The sequence below is a fragment of the Podarcis filfolensis genome, assembly GCF_964270895.1.
Source record: "Podarcis filfolensis genome assembly, chromosome: 4".
In the NCBI taxonomy this organism is placed as follows: domain Eukaryota; kingdom Metazoa; phylum Chordata; class Lepidosauria; order Squamata; family Lacertidae; genus Podarcis; species Podarcis filfolensis.
The window spans coordinates 11,343,058-11,361,316 of NC_139607.1; the positions used below are offsets into that span (position 1 = coordinate 11,343,058).

The 18,259-nt window shown below is 40.9% G+C and overlaps 1 protein-coding gene across 1 annotated transcript in view; it reads left to right on the forward strand.

Moving 5' to 3' along the window:
* Positions 1-18,259, forward strand: part of ABCC4 (ATP binding cassette subfamily C member 4 (PEL blood group)) — a 153,194-nt gene that overhangs the window by 16,793 nt on the left and 118,142 nt on the right. The window contains exons 2-5 of the mRNA XM_083610412.1: positions 688-798; positions 1,383-1,503; positions 3,219-3,437; positions 6,309-6,398. Of these exons, the coding sequence (XP_083466538.1) occupies positions 688-798; positions 1,383-1,503; positions 3,219-3,437; positions 6,309-6,398 (541 nt within the window). The remainder of the gene's footprint in view (positions 1-687; positions 799-1,382; positions 1,504-3,218; positions 3,438-6,308; positions 6,399-18,259) is intronic.

Below are 18,259 nucleotides of genomic sequence, written 5' to 3' on the forward strand. Positions count from 1 at the left end.
AACAAGATGGCTCTAAAGTCATGCAGTCAAACCTTGGTCCCCGAATGCCTCCGTTTTGAAACGTTTTGGCTCTTGAACGTCAAAAACCGGGAATTAAATGCTCCGTTTTTGAATGTTTTTTGGAAGCTGAACATCTGACAGGAACTCCTGCAACCAATCAGAAGCCATGCCTCGGTTGTCAAACATTTTGGAAGCTGAACGGGCTTCCGGAATGGATTGTGTTCGACAACCGAGGTTTGACTGTATTTTTCAAATAATGGGCCGACTGTGATTGATCCTCCGTTAAACATCTGGGTAGTTCAGATGAGCACCTTGAACAAGTTGAAGAACTTTGAGAGCTTAAAGAAGAAAAGTCACTTGATCCAAAATATTTGGAGCAATAATTGGCCATGAGACTTTGAAAAGCTGGTGTCACTGGATCACGTTTGTCAGTTTTGTTGAATTAATTAAGCTAAATGGTTTTAACTGGATTTTGAATAAATGTGCAGTTAATTGTCACTGTTTTGAATTTTATTGTGCTATTATCTTCCTTAGTATAATGCTTCCTTCCATATAATGCTCCGTATACTGAATTTCTGCTTTTATAATCATGTAAGCCTTAGTCCCTTAACAGAGGGTGTGTGTGTGTGTGTGTGTCAGAGAGTGAGGGAAATTGATGTGTAAAGCAATATTTTATCATTCAAACAGGTGGCTGAATCCTTTATTTGTTACCGGTCATAAAAGGAAACTAGAAGAGGATGATATGTTTCAGGTACTCACCGAAGATTCCTCTAAGGTGCTTGGGGAGGGATTGCAGTGGTAAGTAGATAACAGAATATCAGTGATTGTATTTGGATTTTTTTTTTTATTCTTTCACAGCATGCATCAATCTGTCTCTTCCCCAGGTCAAGGATTTTTGAAATGTATGAGAGGAGAAACCCTATAGTACCAGCTTTCTGCTCTATCTTCTTGGTGTGCTTGTATATTGGAGTTCTTGTGAGGGAAGACAGGTTTTTCAATGGTTCAAGTATCAGAATTGCCTTGGATTGCATTTAAACTGATTTCCGGCTTTCTCTGTGTTGCGGAAAGTACCGTAACCATTTTGATAGATCTCTCAATAACTTTGTAAGTGCGGGCTTATTCTGACCTGTGCCTGTTTATAGGGTCAACTTGTCCTTGCAGGGAAAGCAAACAACTGACGCTTGACTGCTCTCATAAGCTCAGGAGAAGGCCTCTCTCTTTTCCAGCAAATTATCACAGTTCATCTTATGTTTCTGTACAGTTGATACATGAAAGCGATCATTTTGTGGACTGATACTTGTCTTTTCCTTTCTTTCATTTTCTTTCTCTCTCTCTCTGCCCCCCTCCCCTTCAGCATCCTTCACTCATGTTTTATTTTATAGGTACTGGGACAGAGAAGTGCAAAAGGCAAAGAAGGAAGCGAGGGTGCCACATTTAACAAAGGCGATTATACTTTGCTACTGGAAATCTTATCTGCTTCTGGGATTTTTCACGCTGATTGAGGTAATGCAATGAAAGAGATACGCTATAAGATCATAGAAATCATAGAATCATGTAGAGTTGGAAGGGACTATGAGGATCATTGAGTGCAACCCCCTACAATGCAGGAATAACAGGGATCGAACCTGCAACCTGGGCATGATCAGCACCACGCTCTGACCAGCTGAGCTGTTTTGCAAGGCAGAATTCGGTGTGGTGGTCCTGCTCTCTTCCTCTCCCTTTCCCTCAAGCCTCTATGTGCTGAAATCCCACCTCCCCTTTCCGAGCTTCGATACCCTTGCAGCTTTCTCTTTAAATGTGGAAGACAACAAATGGGCTAGAGACACTAGCCGCAAGCGGTACTCCTCTGTGTATTTTGGGTTTAGCGCCACTAATTAAAGCTGTTTTTCTGCCTTCAGGCAAAGCTGCAGGCTCAACTGACTTCACTTTGGCTCCTCAGTTTGATTGCTTTTTCTCTAGGAAGTGCCACATTCACACAATACCTTTAAAGTGCTATGATCCCACTTTAAACCTTCGTGGCTTCGGGTGGCTGTAGTTTGTCAAGGATGCTGAGTTGTAAGGAGACACCATTTCCCTTCCAGAGCAGAGTGGTTTTAGGAACCAGTCCTTCTTCTTAGGAAACTCTGGGATTTGTAGCTGTGTGAGGGGAATAGGGGGTCTTCTAACAATTCTCAGGGATGCGGGTGGCGCTGTGGGTTAAACCACAGAGCCTAGGACTTGCCAATCAGAAGGTCGGCGGTTCGAATCCCCGCAATGGGGTGAGCTCCCGTTGCTCAGTCCCTGCTCCTGCCAACCTAGCCGTTCAAAAGCACGTCAAAGTGCAAGTAGATAAATAGGTACCGCTCCAGTGGGAAGGTAAACGGCATTTCCGTGCGCTGCTCTGGTTTGCCAGAAGCGGCTTAGTCATGCTGGCCACATGACCCGGAAGCTGTACGCCGGCTCCCTTGGCCAATAAAGCGAGATGAGCACCGCAACCCCAGAGTCGGCCACGACTGGACCTAATGGTCAGGGGTCCCTTTACCTTTAACAATTCTCTGCGCCTGTAATAAGCCACAACTCCCAGAATTATTTTTGGGGCAGCCATAGTTGTTTAAAGTGGTATCATAGTGCTTTCAACCTATAGTGTGAATGTGCCCGGTGACTTCACATGCAGCAGTCATAGTGCTGAGAGTATGCCGATGTTGTCCCACATTTAGCCACAGCAGCCAGCTAGGTCCTATATTCCCTTTATAGCCTGTAGTCTCCAAGAGGCAACTGGTCATGTCATTTTTGGTAGGGTGTGGACAGATGAGGGCTCCTAGACAGATTATTTTCAGAGAGCTAGTGTAGCACCACAGCAAACAGATTGCGCTATGAACCTGAAAGTTCCAGGTTCAAATCCTGGCATTGCTTTGAATTTTCCAGGTAAGCATCTTTCCCCCACAGTCTGACTCGCGCTCTTCAACTACACCATTGTGTCTAAGCACGTAGCAAAGCTTAGATGCAACTGAACGGCGTAGGAAGGTAAAAAATAGTCCCCATAATGTGCAGGAACATGTTCTATTATCTACGAAACAGTGGACTAAGATGGTTTGATGTTTGCTGGTTAAGATGATTCTACTTTTGAAGCAAGTTAAAATGATATGCTACTCTCTTCTAGAGGAAGATTTCGCTATTATGATTCTGTTGTGTTTATTGAAAGCCTCTCCCCCACCCCCGCTTTTCTCCCCACTCTTTAGGAAACGCTCAAATTAATCCAGCCTATATTTCTGGGAATGATTATTGCTTATTTTGAAAACAGTGGTTCGGATGTTGCCTTGAAATACGCCTATGCCTCCGCAGCTGCCTTGTCCGTGTGTACGCTGGTTTTGGCCATCTCTCACCACTTGTATTTTTATCACGTACAACGTGCCGGCATGAAGCTTAGAGTGGCCATGTGCCACATGATTTATCGCAAGGTGGGTAATATATTTCCTTTATCTCAATAAACAGGGCGCTTAAATATGTGGGGTCTTGTCTGGCTTTGCAAATGCTGAAGCAACTCCCTTTTAAAACATATGCTTGAAGTTGATAGCATTAGGAACAAGGGGGGGGGGGGAAATCCATGGATAATATTTGGATTGTGATTAGGTTTTGTTTTATTTGACTTATTCGGCACTGGATCTTTGTTCAGAGATGAGGCTGTGAGGGCTGACTTTTTGAAGCAAAACACAGGAAGCTGGAGAGGCCTTGGCAGCCATTATACACACTCCTAGACCTTTACAGGCTAAGAAGGCTAAGAAGAAAGATTTAACTGTCAAGGCCCAGGAATGTGGGCTGATGCTGGGAGGATGAAATACAAACCCGGGGTAGTAGTAAATCACTTTCCAGCGGCTTCTTGTTTGTGACATGGCGGGCCTAAATTTTGTTTTCATTCTTGCCCTTGAACTCAGAAACCTAGAACCTTCACTCCCCACCCCAAATGTCTCTGACAAAAAATTCCTCCTGTATTTGCAATATAAGACATGGGTAGGGCTGGGCGATATATCGTCCAAAACAGGTTTGTAGTCCATATTGTGATAACTGTTTCATAATTTTTGACTTGGCAATATATCATGAATCATGATGTGTGTTTTTGTGCTATTCAAAAATCAGAATGGGGGGAAATCGGCAAAGCCAGCCAATGCCGCTCCATAATTCCATCCTTATTTCAGAGATTACGATATATCAATATATTGCAGTGTTTAGGTGGTGGTATGTTGGTGTTGAAAACCAAATATTGCCCAGCCCACATGGGTGGAATACATTTTCTTTTCCCTGTTAATGGCTGCATTCCTTGGGGTTCTTTTGTTGGGGTCAAATGTTGATGGTTAAACCAGCAATGGCCAGGACCAGAAGGGGCTGGGGCCATTCTTTTTCTCTTTCATGCCCCACCTAGCAAGTTGCTGACAGACGGACCGATCGCTGTTGTCTGAACTGGTCCCTTGCAGATCTTATAAGGTTGTTCCAAGGGAAAGAGATATTGCTAAAGATCTAGGACTGAATTAAAATAGCATGCTTTTTTTTGGCAAAGAGATTGGAAAATTGGGATGGAACACACTTATGAATGAAAACGTGGGAAATTGGCATGGATTGGAACTGGACCCATTTTCTAGTAGTTTTGCTAACTAGTCTTGAAGGGGGCCAGGACTTTGGTCCTTTTTATGAGCCCTGCAGCAGGGTAAAATTCAGTTGTTTGCCTAGGCATTGCTGTGATCTATGGTGGGAGATGCTCTCCCCATGGAACCAGTTTATAATGATCCATCTAAGGTGCAGCTAGCTAGCAATTTAGCCCCCCCCCCGTCTTTTGTGTGTGTGTGTCTGTGCTGGGTTGGAACCATAGTGTATGCATATATATGTGTGTGAGAGCTATGTCTCTAGTCGTCTTGGTAAAGCTGCATTTGTTTTTAGTGCATTTGCTGATACCTGGGAAATCATCCCTTAGGAGTTATCTTGTAATGGCTTTCTTGTACATAAACATATCTCTGAGGTATTAATTTGCCGTTCCAGATGAGATAACTCAAGTCTGTTATGGGATTTAATAAAATAGCCTTTATATTGAACGCTGCTTGTGGAGAGTAAAAACCAGTTTGGTGGGGAAAAGACAAATGGGCTTGTGTTGTTCTCTTATCGCTTTATTTTTAGTAATGCAATTATTTTTTTCTGTTTGATCTTCCCACATTGCAGAAGTCCTGGAACACACTGAGCATAGGTCGTTGTCAAACTGTGTATTGGGGGTGTGTGTGTTTGTGGGGAGTAAAGTGGTTGCAATTTTCTCCACTTCCACCGGCACACTGTGTCCTCACCATTAAACCATGGTTAATCTTGACCATGGTTTAAAGTAACATGTGAGAGGCATTGTTATGTGTTGTTTGAGGTTGGAATTGGTTTTAGTTTTGAAAAACAACTTTTGGATAATGATGAGATCAGGGTAGTTTATGGTGCGTCATTTGAAAGATATAGGTTTGTCCTTGTGAGTCACGTTGCCTCACTTTCAGACTGTTTGGAAAAAGTAATGTTGACAAGGATGTGTTGGAGGAATGATGCTGATTTATAAAGCACATCACTGTTTGGTGGTGTTTTGATTAGAAACCTCAAATGACCAGGATCTGGACACAGTGAATTGCGTACACAGATTGGCTTCCATAGTTGGCCTGGAAGTCAAGGACTATTGAGTACAAGGTGTTCCTCAGTAGAAGGTCCCGACAATGCGCTACAGCATAGATATGCACAATAAGAAGCTCTGTACTTAAAATGTTGCCAGTATTGTCATGTGAGAGGTGCAGGAAGAGAAGCTGGCTTCATTCCCAGACCTTTACTTTCTTTAAAACAAATCCCACATAAATCCTTTCATAACAGTAGAAACCTTCAACAGTTAACGTTCTTCTAATGCAGGAACTTATCGCCCATGTATGTTTTGAAGATACACCTGTTTACACAGGCATTCTCTTAATCTTTCGACTGCGCCTCAAGTTTTAATGGGATTGTTTTGTGGCTTATTTAAATTATGGATGTTTATAATACCTGTGCAATTGGTCTTTAAACCCGTAAACCACTTAGGAGCCTATTTTGGCGGTTTATAAGGACAAAAGAGCTTGCTTGATAAGCCAGAGCTTCATCTAGTTCAGTATTCTCGGGGTTACCAACCAGATATCTGTGGGGAGCCTGCAAACAGAACCAAGTCTGGAAAATATTGTGAACAAAATACTACAATGCAACTAGAGAAATTAGACTTCTCTCTCTCTCTCTCTCTCTCTCTCTCTCTCTCTCTCTCTCTTTCTCTCTTTCTCTCTTTCTCTCTTTCTCTCTAGGCACTTCGTCTGAGCAATACAGCCATGACGAAGACTACAACGGGCCAGATTGTAAATCTTCTATCAAATGATGTGAATAAATTTGATCAGGTAAGGCCCAGTATTGATAGCGTGGAATTCAGATAGTGGTTTGCTTCGGGGGAAACAAGCCACAGTCAGGTTTATTTCTTCCATACTCTAGGAGGGATTGGTGAATCGGGAGTCATTGGCATGTTCACAGTAAACCACCCATCATGATTTAACCTGAAGCACCCAGTGTCATGACAGTATTGAGCACCCAACTCTAGGGGTGCTTTTAGCACCTTGTTCTTTTATATGGTGAACTCTCTTCTGAAGAAGGGCTCACAGTGAGGGCTTGTCCACACTTCTGTTTGCGCCATGCCTAGAAAGCATGGGTCCATATTTAAATATGCTCTCTATTCCTGTTTTTGAAAATGATGATGATGATGATGATGATGATGATGATAATAATAATAATAATAATAATAATAATAATAATATAATAATAATAATAATAATAATAATAATAATAATAATAGAAAGCATGGGTCCAAAAGGTTTTCTCCTTGTCCTGTTCGTTACCCATGGTGCTAAATCAGAACAAACATCCATCTGGAGGAAGCACTCTTTTTTTCCTTTCAGTTATAATTATTATTTATTATTTATTGAATTTATATACCGCCCTATACCTGGGGGTCTCAGGGCTGTTCACAGAATAAAATCAAGATATAAAACCACAAAATACATAATAAAATTGAATTTATAATGAATTTGAAAGACAGAGATATGTTCCTGTCACATTGACTTCCTTTTAAATTGTTTGGGGAAAGTCATGTTTTTCTCTTCTGATTTAAAATTCTATATAAAAAAATTCAAAGATGGAAAGATTCTTTGCGGTGGATTTTGTTTTGTAACATTATGTAATGGAAATTTTATCTGTAAATTGTCAAGGCTAGTACAATAAAGCTGTTGTTGAAGATGATTGAAATAATTGTTTGCCTGGAGGCTACTTCGCATACAGACACACAAATTGCTGCCTCCAGAATTTCTTCCATGTAGTCATCTTTGGTTCAGGGGTACCTGCAAAAATGTTTAGGGGTACTCTCATTTTGACTCAAGAACATCACCATTTTATGGTTCAAATCGGGAAAAATAAATTCAGTAAATGGACAAAAGTACAAAGTTTCACAAAATGTTTAGAGGTATGTGTACCCCTGCGCCCCCCCCCCCGAAAAAAGCACTGGTCACAGGCATCTCTGAACCCAGGTATGATTGTGTAAGGGAATTCGCCATTGCTGCTAAAATATGTGAAATACACCTGCGACTGTCACACTCTCGGCTCTAATGGCTGCTTTCAGTAAATTTGTGTGTTTCCGTTTCTGCAGGTGACTATTTTTTTGCACTTCTTATGGGCCGGACCCCTTCAAGCGATAGCAGTAACGGCCCTTCTTTGGCTTGAAATTGGCCCCTCATGTCTTGCGGGAATGGCTGTTTTAATTATTCTGCTTCCTCTGCAAAGCTGCATTGGGAGGCTGTTCTCATCGCTGAGGTAAAAGCATTTGGCATCTCGTGATTTTTGTTTCAGAATGTTTAAAAGATCCCTAGAAAGAAACCTGCCAACTTCATTTTTGTTTTGGTTTGTATTTTGTTATGTGCACATTTTTACATAAAGTATTGGAAAAAAAGGAGCGTGTTCATTCAGTGGAAAGAACAGAAAGCACTGGAAGTCCTTGCTTGTATGATACAGGTTTTTGTTTTTTGTTTTAATCTTTATGACATCTTGTTTTTGGACTATTTGCTTGGGCAATCAAGAGTAAGGAACCTATTGCATTAGGGAGGGTTGCAATTTTTAACTTTTAAATTCAAAAAATGAGGGGTGCGAAAAGGTTATAACATGACTTGGGAATTCAAAAGATAGTTTGGTTAAATTAATATAATTTAGTTTTACTCGGTAAGTAAACTGTTTGTAAAATTGCACAGAAATCAGTCATTGCCCAAGTACTTGCAGTTATATTCTACATTATTTGTTTGTTTGTTTGTTTGTTTGTTTATTTATTTATTTAGCATTACCCAGCATTTTCAAAAGGTAAACTAAACATTCTCTGGTTTTTCCAAGAGCAGCGTATGTGCTTTTAAAATCAAACATAGATTTACCAAACTAAATACTGTCCAATCGCAAAAATAATAGCAGGTTTGAATTCCCTCACACCCAAAACCACGTTTTTAAGACTGCTTACGGAAGAAATTTGCAAACTTGAGCTTTGACCGCCTAACATGACATGCTCTGCCATTGCATTCTCTTTTGGTTGACGTGTCTGCTTTAAAAGGCATTAAAGAAAAAATGTGGCAAATTCTCAGTTACTGCATTTGTTGAGGTTTTGAAAAGACAAATTGCTCAGTGGTAAGGCCAACTATTATTATATTTATTTATTTATTCATTCATTCCCCACTCACCTGGCTGGATTTCCCCAGCCACTCTGGGTGGCTCCCAATAGAATATTATTATTATTATTATTATTATTATTATTATTATTATTATTATTATCATTATTATTATTATTATTATTAATATTATTAATATTATTAATTAATTAATTAATTAATGTGATAAAACATCAAACATTAAAAACTTCCCTAAACAGGGCTGCCTTCAGATGTCATCTAAATGTCAGGTAGTTGTTTATCTCCTTGATATCTGATGGGAGGGTGTTCCACAGGGCAGGTGCCACTACCGAGAAGGCCCTCTGCCTGGTTCCCTGTCACCTCACTTCTCGCAGTGAGGGAACCGCCAAAAGGCCCTTGGCGCTGGACCTCGGTGTCCAGGCTGAACGATGGGTGGAGACGTTCCTTCAATTCAACAAAACTAGTGACTTCCCACTCACCCAACAGCAACATTTATAGCCCAAATTGCATACAATTGTGTTTTAAGGTTCGGGCAGTATCTATTTAGATTCTCAATTTTATCCTTCCAACAGTTCCACGAGGTAGGCATGGAACTTCGCCATGGCAACTTCAGTGAACATTATGACTAAGTGAGGGATTTTTCTTGGGTCCAGCACTCTTTCAGCCAAATGTCAGTCTACACCCCCCCCCAAAATGGGTTTTTTTGCCAGGCTTCTTAAAACCCTGTGAGGTTTCCTTGTTGCAGAGGGAATTCTAGAGTTGTGTAATATTAAGCCTTTAGGTATATAAAGGTTATTCTAGATTGCAGAAAGGAGCAGGGCTGACTCAAAATGGTTTTGAGGAAATAAATTTGGGCCCTGCCCTCATGGTGTCCCTGAGGGTATCTTTTACTTCCTTCTACAAATGCAACCAGCATATTCATGCCAATAGGGGAAAGTGAAGTTCTGTACTTTGAGAGGAAGTGTCAGAAGGGGAGAGGACTATGGAGGCAAGGACCAGGAAAATATTTGAGAAGAAGGAATGGTCGCTCCTGGTGGACCTTCTTGTCCACCTTCTTGTCTTTGCATCTCGGGCAAGATTCCCTCAGTGTGGATCCACAACCCACGGCTTGCCACCAACTTCCCCATGGGGACTTTTCTGGAAGAATGAGGGTGGGGTGGCAGACAGTGATTACGCCAGGTACCTGACCCGGTTTTAGCTGCCTTCTCCTGCCTCTTCTCAAAGCCATCTGCCACCAACTGCACCATGGGGAGGTTCTTGAAGAATTAATGTTTTTTACTTTTATTTTTAGTATACCACCCTATACCCACAGTTCTCAGGGTGGACAAAATCACAATATAAAATCACTGATAATGCACAATCAAAACAAAAACAATTCAATTCAAAAATCCTCATGAAAATTCATCAGCCTTGCAGTATGAATTTCTCCTGATATGCAACTTTTTAGATTCAGCTTTGAATAATGTATACATTTCTCTGTGAGCAATTTCCTCTAATCAAATGGATTTTTAATGGTTTATTTCACTAATATGTTCATCTTTATGCACGCTGCCTCCTAATATATGCATTTTTGTAAACGTCTTTGGGTTGGAGGACTGCATCACACAATTCAGATTTTTTTAAAAAAATTCCAAGGGCATGGTATTATTTGTGTACTTTGCTGCCAACCTTTAAGCTGCTTCAGAAACAATGGCAATGGCGCCCACCTGAGAGGTGCCAGAACTGAGTTCTGATTGGAAAAAAAGCCCTGGATAGCCGAAAAAACTTTCCCTCATTCATTCATTCATTCATTCATTCAATGTATATAATTTATAGCCCACCTTTCCCTCCATCGAGCTCATAGTGGCTTTTGTGGTTCTCTCCGGTGCTATTTTTCCAGAAAAAGAGGTACCAGAACTTACTATGAATACATTCTCTTATCATGGCAGTGGCGCACACTTGAGACATGCCAGAACAAAGTTCCTGCAAGTTCTGGCTTAAAAAAGCCCAGGTTCTTTTCCATCCTAATTTAATTCCCACAATGACCTTGTGCTATAGGTTGGTCTGAGTGACTGGCTCAAGGTCACCCATAGGTGTATTGGAACAGCGTCAAAAGCTTAAATGATTCTCTAATCTTAGGTAAACAGTTCACTAAACAGTTATTCATTAGCATTCGTACATTCTTTCCGCTTGGAAATAACCTATGGATGTCTGCGGAATAACCATTAACCATTTTGGGGCCCATATCCTAGAGGATGTTTTTTAAAAAAGGCAAAAACAAAAAGCTACAAATGGTTTGATTGCAACTTGAATAGTGTCCTCTTGAAATTGCAGGAGCAGAACAGCAGCCTTCACAGATATAAGGATCAGGACCATGAATGAAGTCATCAGTGGAATGCGGATAATTAAGATGTATGCTTGGGAAAAGTCATTCGCTGATCTTGTGAACAACATGAGAAGGTAATGTTGAACGCTTATCCAAAGTTATGGACAGGCAACCTTGCCACCTTCTGGTTTGCTTAGTTTTTTTGGTGTGTTTTTTTTTAAAAAAACAGCTATATAGCAGTTTAATGATATGTCTTCTTCCATGTCTCAAGAAAAGATTCCAAGAATTTTTTTTGGAGGACATAAAACAATTATCTCGATGTGCCTGAATAGCCTGTTTCTTTCTTGCTTATGCAATGGTAACATATATTTCTGTAAGTAGTGGTGATGTAATAATAATTACAGTTGCCATATGCGGTAACTTAAACATATCGCCGTCTTTAAAACCTGAGAGAAGTACAAAGCGGGACATAGCATATTTTCAATTTGTCATACCTTGAGACCTCAAAAATGTGCTCCAAAAGAGCAATCCTATATATTGTATAAGCTATCAGGTATTTTCATAGAATCATAGAATTGTAGGGATCCTGAGGCTCCATTCCCTCTTTTTTTAACCTTTTTTGTTTTTAAAATTAGAGATATATATAAATCCAGCCACAGGAAATGAAATCTTGCTCCTGCTATACTCTTTCTCCTCTCTTGTTTATTACTAAATGCAATTAGAAGAACAAAAGGACTTCGAATGCACTTCTCTCTAGATTGATTTATCGTGGTGTGTGTTTAAAATACGTACGTTTCAGAAGATCTCTTTGTGCATTGAATATACAGTGGTACCTCGGGTTACATACGCTTCAGGTTACACACTCCGCTAACCCAGAAATAGTGCTTCAGGTTAAGAACTTTGCTTCAGGATAAGAACAGAAATCGGGCTCCGGCGGCGCGGCGGCAGCAGGAGGCCCCATTAGCTAAAGTGGTGCTTCAGGTTTAGAACAGTTTCAGGTTAAGAATGGACCTCCAGAACGAATTAAGTACTTAACCCGAGGTACCACTGTATTGTTATGTGCCATGAAAATAAATACTTATTAATCAACTCTGTGTTATTATTACTATTATTATTTTCAGGAAGGAGATCTCCAAGGTTCTCAAGAGTTCTTACCTTCGAGGAATGAACCTGGCATCTTTCTTCGTTGCCAGCAAAATCACCGTGTTTATGACGTTCATGACTTACGTGTTGCTGGGCAATCAGATCTCCGCAAGTCGGGTGTTCGTTGCGGTGTCTCTCTATGGTGCCGTGAGACTCACAGTTACTCTCTTCTTCCCTGCGGCTGTTGAGAGAGCGTCGGAAGCAATGGTCAGCATTCGACGAATCAAGGTATTGTGTAAGAAACAAAAGCGGATGTTCTCTGGATATGTTTAATTGCAGCATTACAAATCCACAAAACTGCCAGTCCACTTTTTTTTGCAAGTCTCCCTCCTGTTAACCCTTTGTGAGAGCAATTACTCTATTCCGAACTTCAAAATGGGAAGGGTACTGCTGGTGGTCAACAAAAGAGGTTCAAAGACTCTCTCAAGGCAAATCTCAAAAAATGTAGTATAAACACTGACAACTGGGAAACACTGGCCTGGGAGTGCTCCAATTGGAGAACAGCCTTTACCAAAGGTGTCATGGGTTTGAAGATGCTCAAACTCAGGACAAAAGGGAGAAACATGCTAAGAGGAAGGCACGCTTGGCAAACCCTCACCACGACCAACTTCTGCCCGGAAACTTGTGTCCCCACTGTGGAAGGACGTGTGGATCCAGAATTGGCCTCCACAGTCACTTACAGACTCACTGTTAAAACCGTGTTGATGGAAGACAATCTTCCTTGGCTTTCTTCAGATGTGAAGGAAATAAGCAGCTATCTTCTTTTTAAAATACATCTGAAAGCAGCCCTGTTTAGGGAAGTTTTTAATATTTAATGCTGTTTAGTTTTTAACACTTGATTGGAAGCCGCCCAGAGTGGCTGGGGAAACTCAGCCAGATGGGCGGGGTATAAATAAATAAATAAATAAATATATATATATATTATTATTATTATTATTATTATTATTATTATTATTATTATTATTACAAGCCAGAGAAGAAGATGTTAGTCCTTTGTGGCCTCTTAAAGAGAGGAAGCACACAAACATTTTGTCAGCATTTCTTGCCAATTTACTTGTCAGGATCAGTCTACCAGTCCACCAAATTTGATAGGGCCACTCACCTGCCAATCTCACAGTATTGCTGTGGCAACAAGCGATTGCGTTGTGCTGCTCGCTGGTCAAGTATCAGCCAGCCGGCTGGCTGTCAGGTGCTTGGGAACTACAGCACAAGGGATGTTTTGAGAAGTGCGAGGTGCAGGGCTCACGTAGCACTTCTTTCTCCCCTCCCTATGGTGGCAGGGAGAGAAGAAGAAGTCTGCATTTTCCAAACTTGGAGGGAAAAGGAGCTTGCTTTGGCTTTGAGTGTCTGTTCATTGGTATGTGGCAGCCAAACCAAGCAAGATTTAACCTCTGTTAAATCAGCCATTTAAATTTGACCAAACTGCGGGAGGCAGTGGAAGACAGAGGTGCCTGGCTTGCTCTGGGCCATGGGGTCACGAAGAGTCGGACACGACTAATCAACAACAAAATCAGCCATTGAGCAAGGGTTAAATTCTGTTTTCTGGCTGGGGGTACCTGTTCCTCGCTAGGAGCAGGCATCCACAAGCAATGTAGAATTGAACCGTGTCCTCCACATCAGCTGACTTCACAAGTAAAGTCATCTGACTTGTTGTTTGACCTCATGGGTGAAGTTAGATGGTTTTTGGATCATACGTTTCCCATCCATACAGTTGGTGGGCACCACTGGGGGAATCAATGCTTACCTGGCTGTCAGACCTCTGAGTCTCTGCTATGTTCTGCTTCATTTTAAAATTTGCCTTTGAAGCAGCCTTGGGTCAGCTATTGATCTAGTTCTCATTATTAATTTTTTTGTGGGGCGACACCTCTACTTTGCATGATTTGTAGAATGAAAGAGTAGTTTTCCAGGGTGCATTTAGAATTCAATATGCTAACTTTAAACTATAATTTCTTAGACAGTGATTTAACTTTTCAGGTGTGTTTGGTGGCTGCTCTTCCTATATATTCACAAGGAGGTGGTGGGTTCTCAGTTTTCCTGACCTGAAGCTGTTTACCAGTTAGCGCCATTTATCGTTTCTGACTGTGGCTATGTAACCTTGTGATTCACAAGGAAATTCTGGCTTATTTTCCCTATGCGGTTCTGCTTCGTGCTCAAAGAAGTCTTTGTGCTTTCCCCCCGTTGGTGCAGAACTTTTTGATCCTTGATGAGATTTCTGAGGTCAGCCCGCAACTCAAAACTGGCAGTGAAAATACACTCCTTCATGTGCAGGATTTGACCTGTTACTGGGACAAGGTAATGTCATTTCCCCCCACTTTGAAACAGCAAAATAGGAAGGAGTTTGATTTAATCCCAGAAGTACACTTCTTCCACAGCTGGATGTTGCTGAATTCTCTTTTTATCATTAATTTAAGCAGTAAGCAGCAACGGGGAGCCAATTTGGTGAGTTGTTGTTGGTTTTTGGTTGGGGGGCAGGGAAGCAATCTTCTACATCAGAAGCTGGTGTAAATTAAGACAGCATAAAGTTACACCAAATCCAAACCCTGTTCAGCAGCAAGGCTACTGCCGGCTGAGACACCCTAAGCCTTTAAAACAGAGTTTTTAAAATTTCACTGCCTTTATTGCCGGCTTAAATGGTTTCCAGATTGCATGATCGAGTTGAACAGACTTAGGTTTCAGCCTGTTCTCACATCCAATCCATTCCTGAGGGAAAACATTGGTCCAGCAAATCCACAGTTTGATTCTAACAAAATCTCTAATCTGTTTAAAAGAAATATTAAAGCTATCAATAAGAACAGTTTAAAGGCAAGTAGTTAAAACTTTGAAAATCAATTAAATTCAGCAGTAAATTAAAAATATTAAAACACTTGGATGTCTTCTTGCCTAGAAAGGCTTTCCTTAACAAAAATGTTTTAAGCAGGTACTGAAAATAATACAGCAAAGGCGCCTCATTTGGTATACAGAGATTCACTTGTGCACGTATTCAACTTTATGAACTCTTGAAGTTCTCCTTAACATTCTGTAATCATTCAGTAGGCCCCATTTCACCAAGCATATGTTATCTAGCTATCTCAAATTGCGTTCTCTGCATTCTTTCTATTCAATAGCTACGTTCTGAAACACAGTGTTATATCTGAATCAGATTTTCTGTTGAATGAAAGTGCAGTACAGTGAAGGTGATATCATGGTCACAAAGGTTGTGGCGGGATGGTTTGTGTGTTGTGAATGAGTGTGTGTTAATAATGGGCTGATGCTGCCACCTTGTGGGGCTTTATAAATAATATTTCAAAAGGCATCTTCCTCCAAAATTCAAACCTCCCGAAGTTCAAAATGAATCAGTATTAAAGGTTTTAGAACACAGGCATGTGAGCTGAGGCTTGGGTTTTAGTGGAGACTTGGTTTCCATTTTTTTATTGATTATTGATTGCTTATTTAATTTCTATACCGCTAAATATATTAAAAATATCTCTAAGCGGTGTACAGGAAACTTAAGCGACAACAGCGTAAACAAAATATTACAAAAAGACACAGTTACATATTAAGATGTTACATTAATACAAAGTTACTATATATATATATATATATATATATATATATATATATATAAAATATCGAATCTTGAAAACTTATTAAATGATCTCACTGGATAGCATTTATGTTATATTCAAGAAACAAATAGAAGGAAAGATGCCGCTGAGCTATGATGTAGAAAATATGTGGCCAGGTTTCACTCTGAAACAATGCTGAGACAATATAGATGTAATTCTAAATCGCTTGAAGTTTCCACCCTGATTCTTAACCTATTTACTTTGAAACAAATACTATTACTTTCATTGAACCCTGTTTCCAGGTATATTTTATTGGGACTGCAGACTTTTCTGATTCTAATATCTGTCAGAATTTTTTATTAATTGTTCTGTTGTTAATGTATAGGCTTTGGAATTGCCGACACTTCAAAACATTTCAATTACTGTCAGACCGGGAGAATTACTAATTGTGATTGGCCCCGTAGGAGCAGGAAAAGTAAGTCATAACTCAGATTTTTACAGTGCTAAGAATTACAGTTAAGTTGTCCACAAACCATCCAGTCTTCTAATTTTGAGGCAGGTGGGTGGTCAAAATAAGTTTTAAAGATGTTGCAAATTGCAAGAGCTATGAAGTCCTAAGGCTTCAATCCATGGACACAGGTATTATTTTTGTCTGCTATTATGGTATGTACTTTTGTGTTTTCATATTGTAAACCACCCTGTGATCTTTGAATGAAGGGCAATATGGAAATTTAATAAAAAATAAAACATGCATGTATCTGTCATAAGTTCTAAAAATGCTTCCCAATTTGCTTCTAAACAAAGAGTGTGTGCCCAGATTTGGGCATTCATGCCTAGGTTAACTAAGTGGAGATAGACATCACCTGGGAAGACAGGCGAACTAATGCCAGTGTACTGGAAGAAGCAAAGATCACTTGTGTTGAAGCAATGATTCTTCAATGTCAACTTCAGTGGACTGGTCATGTTGTGCGGATGCCTGATTATCTTCTTCCAAAGCAACTACTCTATTCCAAACTTAAAAATGGAAAGTGTAATGCTGGTGATCAACAGAAGAGGTTGAAAGACTCTCTCAAGGCAAATCTAATAAATAAATAAATAGTATAAACACCGACAACTGGGAAACACCGGCCTGCGAGTACTCCACTTAGAGAACAGCCCTGACCAAAGATGTCATGGGCTTTGAAGACGCTTAAACTCAGGATGAAAGGAAGAAACGTGCTAAGAGGAAGGCACGCTTGGCAAACCCTCACCACGACCAACTTCTGCCCGGAAACCTGTGTCCCCACTGTGGAACGATGTGTGGATCCAGAATTGGCCTCCACAGTCACTTACGGGCTCACTGTTAAAACGTGTTTATGGAAGACAATCTTACTTGGCTTTGAGTGATCTCCAAAGAAGAACTAAGTCGAGATAGACATGAGCGTTTTGCCCATGTGCCTGGCCCCCTCCTTCCTGGTAACTGTGGTTAGTAGGATCTGAAACAATGGTTTGGAAGATGTTTTTTGGGGGGTTATTATGGTTTGTTCTGATCCTAGTAACCACAGTTTCCCAGTTTAGACTTAACAAGAGAATAGGGTTACTTAACCTAGGAAGTCTTCAGTCGCAGCATGCCCAGAGGGGGAGAAAGGAATCATAGAGCACATGGCTATTTTGGCTTAATAAGTGTGTGGCTGAGGATCACACCAATGAACTGAAGGATGTGGACCCGAATAAATGAATGAAATACATTACTCAGGTATTCCAAACTCTTGCATTGTGTGACAGCCCAATCTGTACTGCTGCTGCAGTGTAACGAGAGATCTGCACCTCAGATGTGCAACTAAAGCAGATTGTTTTGCAGTCATAGAATCCCCAAAAAAGGTTTGCTAGAGCTAAAGTGTGCCAAGATTTAGGGTTGCTTTGTGTATCCAGCTCTAACTGTGTCTCTTATACTTTGCAAGGTAAGGTAAAGGGACCTCTGACCATTAGGTCTAGTCATGACCAACTCTGGGGTTGTGGCACTCATCTCGCTTTATTGGCCGAAGGAGCCGGTGTACAGCTTCCGGGTCATGTGGCTAGCATGACTAAGCTGCTTCTGGAGAACCAGAGCAGTGCACAGAAACGCCGTTTAACTTCCCACCAGAGCGGTACCTATTTATCTACTTGCACTTTGACGTGCTTTCGAAATGCTAGGTTGGCAGGAGCAGGGACCGAGCAATGGGAGCTCACCCCGTCGTGGGGATTTGAACCTCCGAACTTCTGATCGGCAAGTCCTAGGCTCAGTGGTTTAACCCACAGCACCACCCGTGTCCCCCATGGTTAGGGTTAGCCAGGGCTTTTTTCATCTGGAATTTACCGGAACCCAGTTCTGGCAGTTCTAGAAAAATAGCACTGGTGTTAGCTATACTTATGTCTGGTGCTGTTTATTAAGTCTTCACTCTGGTAAAAATAAGTGCAGGAAGATTAGGTGAGGGAGCAGTTGAGCTCCTCTCCCAGTTGCTTGACAATAGCTAAAAGCATTATGTCGGCCCATGTAATAAGTGTTGCAGGAGGTGAGTGGATTTGCACGTACGCAT